This window comes from Dendrobium catenatum, unplaced genomic scaffold, assembly GCF_001605985.2.
Source record: "Dendrobium catenatum unplaced genomic scaffold, ASM160598v2 original_scaffold_63615, whole genome shotgun sequence".
NCBI classification, from domain to species: domain Eukaryota; kingdom Viridiplantae; phylum Streptophyta; class Magnoliopsida; order Asparagales; family Orchidaceae; genus Dendrobium; species Dendrobium catenatum.
The window spans coordinates 1-2,020 of record NW_021382065.1 but is presented as its reverse complement, the minus strand read 5'-3'; the positions used below and the strand labels follow the sequence as shown (position 1 = coordinate 2,020).

General features: G+C 34.1%; 1 protein-coding gene across 1 annotated transcript; it reads right to left on the bottom strand.

The window, feature by feature from the left end:
• Window positions 1-928: 928 nt before the first annotated feature.
• On the bottom strand, window positions 929-1,556 carry LOC110100180 (U-box domain-containing protein 62-like; the record flags this gene model as incomplete). The annotated part of the gene is made up of 4 exons (XM_028691758.1): window positions 929-999; window positions 1,114-1,206; window positions 1,290-1,414; window positions 1,499-1,556. Coding segments are annotated over 4 exons (347 nt in total), but the record flags the coding sequence as incomplete, so codon positions are not given.
• Window positions 1,557-2,020: the final 464 nt, after the last annotated feature.

Below are 2,020 nucleotides of genomic sequence, written 5' to 3'. Positions count from 1 at the left end.
TAAGAATAAAAAAATATTTGCAATAATGAGTATATATAATAATAATAAATATCATAAATTTCACCTATAATTATTGAATGCATGTGATAATATTGATAGTACAATATAATACTTCTAATAACTCTAGCAAGGATAATGATAGAGCACAACCACCCCCAAGCAGTAAACTGCTGTTTTCAGAGCTAAACAACAATAATAATGCAGAAAATTTGATAAAACTGCAGAGAATTTGAGAGAAAAACAGTGGATTTCACTAACGCAAAAGAAAAATCAGCACGCGATACAAGTTTCTTCAATTCAAGAGGAAGAAACAACTCTTCAAATCTCTAGCCAAGAGACTTAGAGCCGAAGCACACCAAGGAGATTCCAAATTCATATTCAACTTCAAGATAAAATCCTAACCCTCAAGAGGAACTATATTAAAGCCAAAAAGGACAATTACAAATTCCTTAAATAGCCCCTAATTCAAATATTTTCCTCCAAAGCAATATTTAATTAAGATGTGGGCCCCATAGGACCAGCCGGCCCTCTCTCCCTTCCCTAGTTCCACCCAGCTCCCTCGGCCGGCGCCAGTAGCAATAAACTGGTCCACTAAGGACGGGTTTAATGGATTCAATCAGCCCCTCTTGGGCCGGCCTAACAGATAACTAACCATATTTTGATCAAGATGAGTCTCCATGATGCTAGATTTATTTTGAGATGAATTCAATATAAAATTTGATTGTTTATCTATATATATTATATTCATCTTAAAGTAAATTCACAATGGCTTTACTCATCCTGACTAAACTTAGACAAGATATTTTTACCCAAAAAATTTTTCCTATTTTTTGCAACTTGTTGTTATTAGCAGTTAAATACTCCTATATTGCAAGTTTGAATAAAACCAAATGATAAGAAATAAAAGTTTAGACCAATGAAAGCTTACCACCCATTTAAGCACAGCGAAGTAATAATGGCTTCCCTTCCAACGAACTTATCAGGTGTTCTCCTGTTGCCCTGCATGAGTAATTATTGTCAGTATGCTTTTCCTTCTTGCCACTCTCAAAATTATTGTTTAATGTCAAAATTTTTCAAAGAGAAGCTCATAATTAATCTTTTATTTTGCTTAACCTTAATCAGAACTTTCTCGTTAACTGCAAATGGAAACTGAACGCCTTTTAAATGCTTGGCAGTATGGCCATCAACATTCATTTCACCATTTTCCTGATTAAAAGAAGAAAAAGGAAAAAAGGTTAAATGACAGATCAATAGCATCATTAAAACTATATGGGTTAACATGCACAGACCTTTCCTGGTTTCTTTGGTGGGTCCATTTGTTCACCCCCTTCTTTCCTACGTTTTCTGAGATGAGTATTATGAAATAGTCTTCTTTCATCTTCACTCCTCACTGCTGCTGCTGCTGCTCTGAGAGCTGTCAATGGTATATTATTTTTAAAAATTATTTATAAACTGAGGAAGAGGGGAAGCTCAAAAAATAAAATAAAGGGACAAATACCAAGATTAGGGATCAAGGAGCCTGAATCAATCTCTGCATTGCAAAGAGTGCATCTCGCCTGAATATGACCAAAAAAAAGAACAAATTTATGTTCAATATGTTTTTTATGCAGAAGACATTAAGCAATAGAATGTTTATTTTTTTCCATCATAACAAAACAATTTATTTGGGAAATATATATTAGGTAGGTGATCTAATGAGCCAGGCAGAATCTTCGCTCAACAGTAACTGAAACCATTAGAAAAAAAGAAGTAAATCTATGCCATCAGTAAGATAAAGATTATAAATCCACCACCGAAAACAGAGACCCTCTTTCCAAACTGCCTAAGCGCCTCTTCATGCAAAATACAAATTTAGTAGCACTGTAGCATGTCAATTAGTTCACAAATATTACCACCATGCACTTGCAAGGACTATCAAAATTCTCATTCCGAAAAAAAAAAATTACAAACATTACCACCAATTAAAATTTTCAATCACAACAAATGGAACTTTTATTTGGTCCGGTGAACGTACGCAACT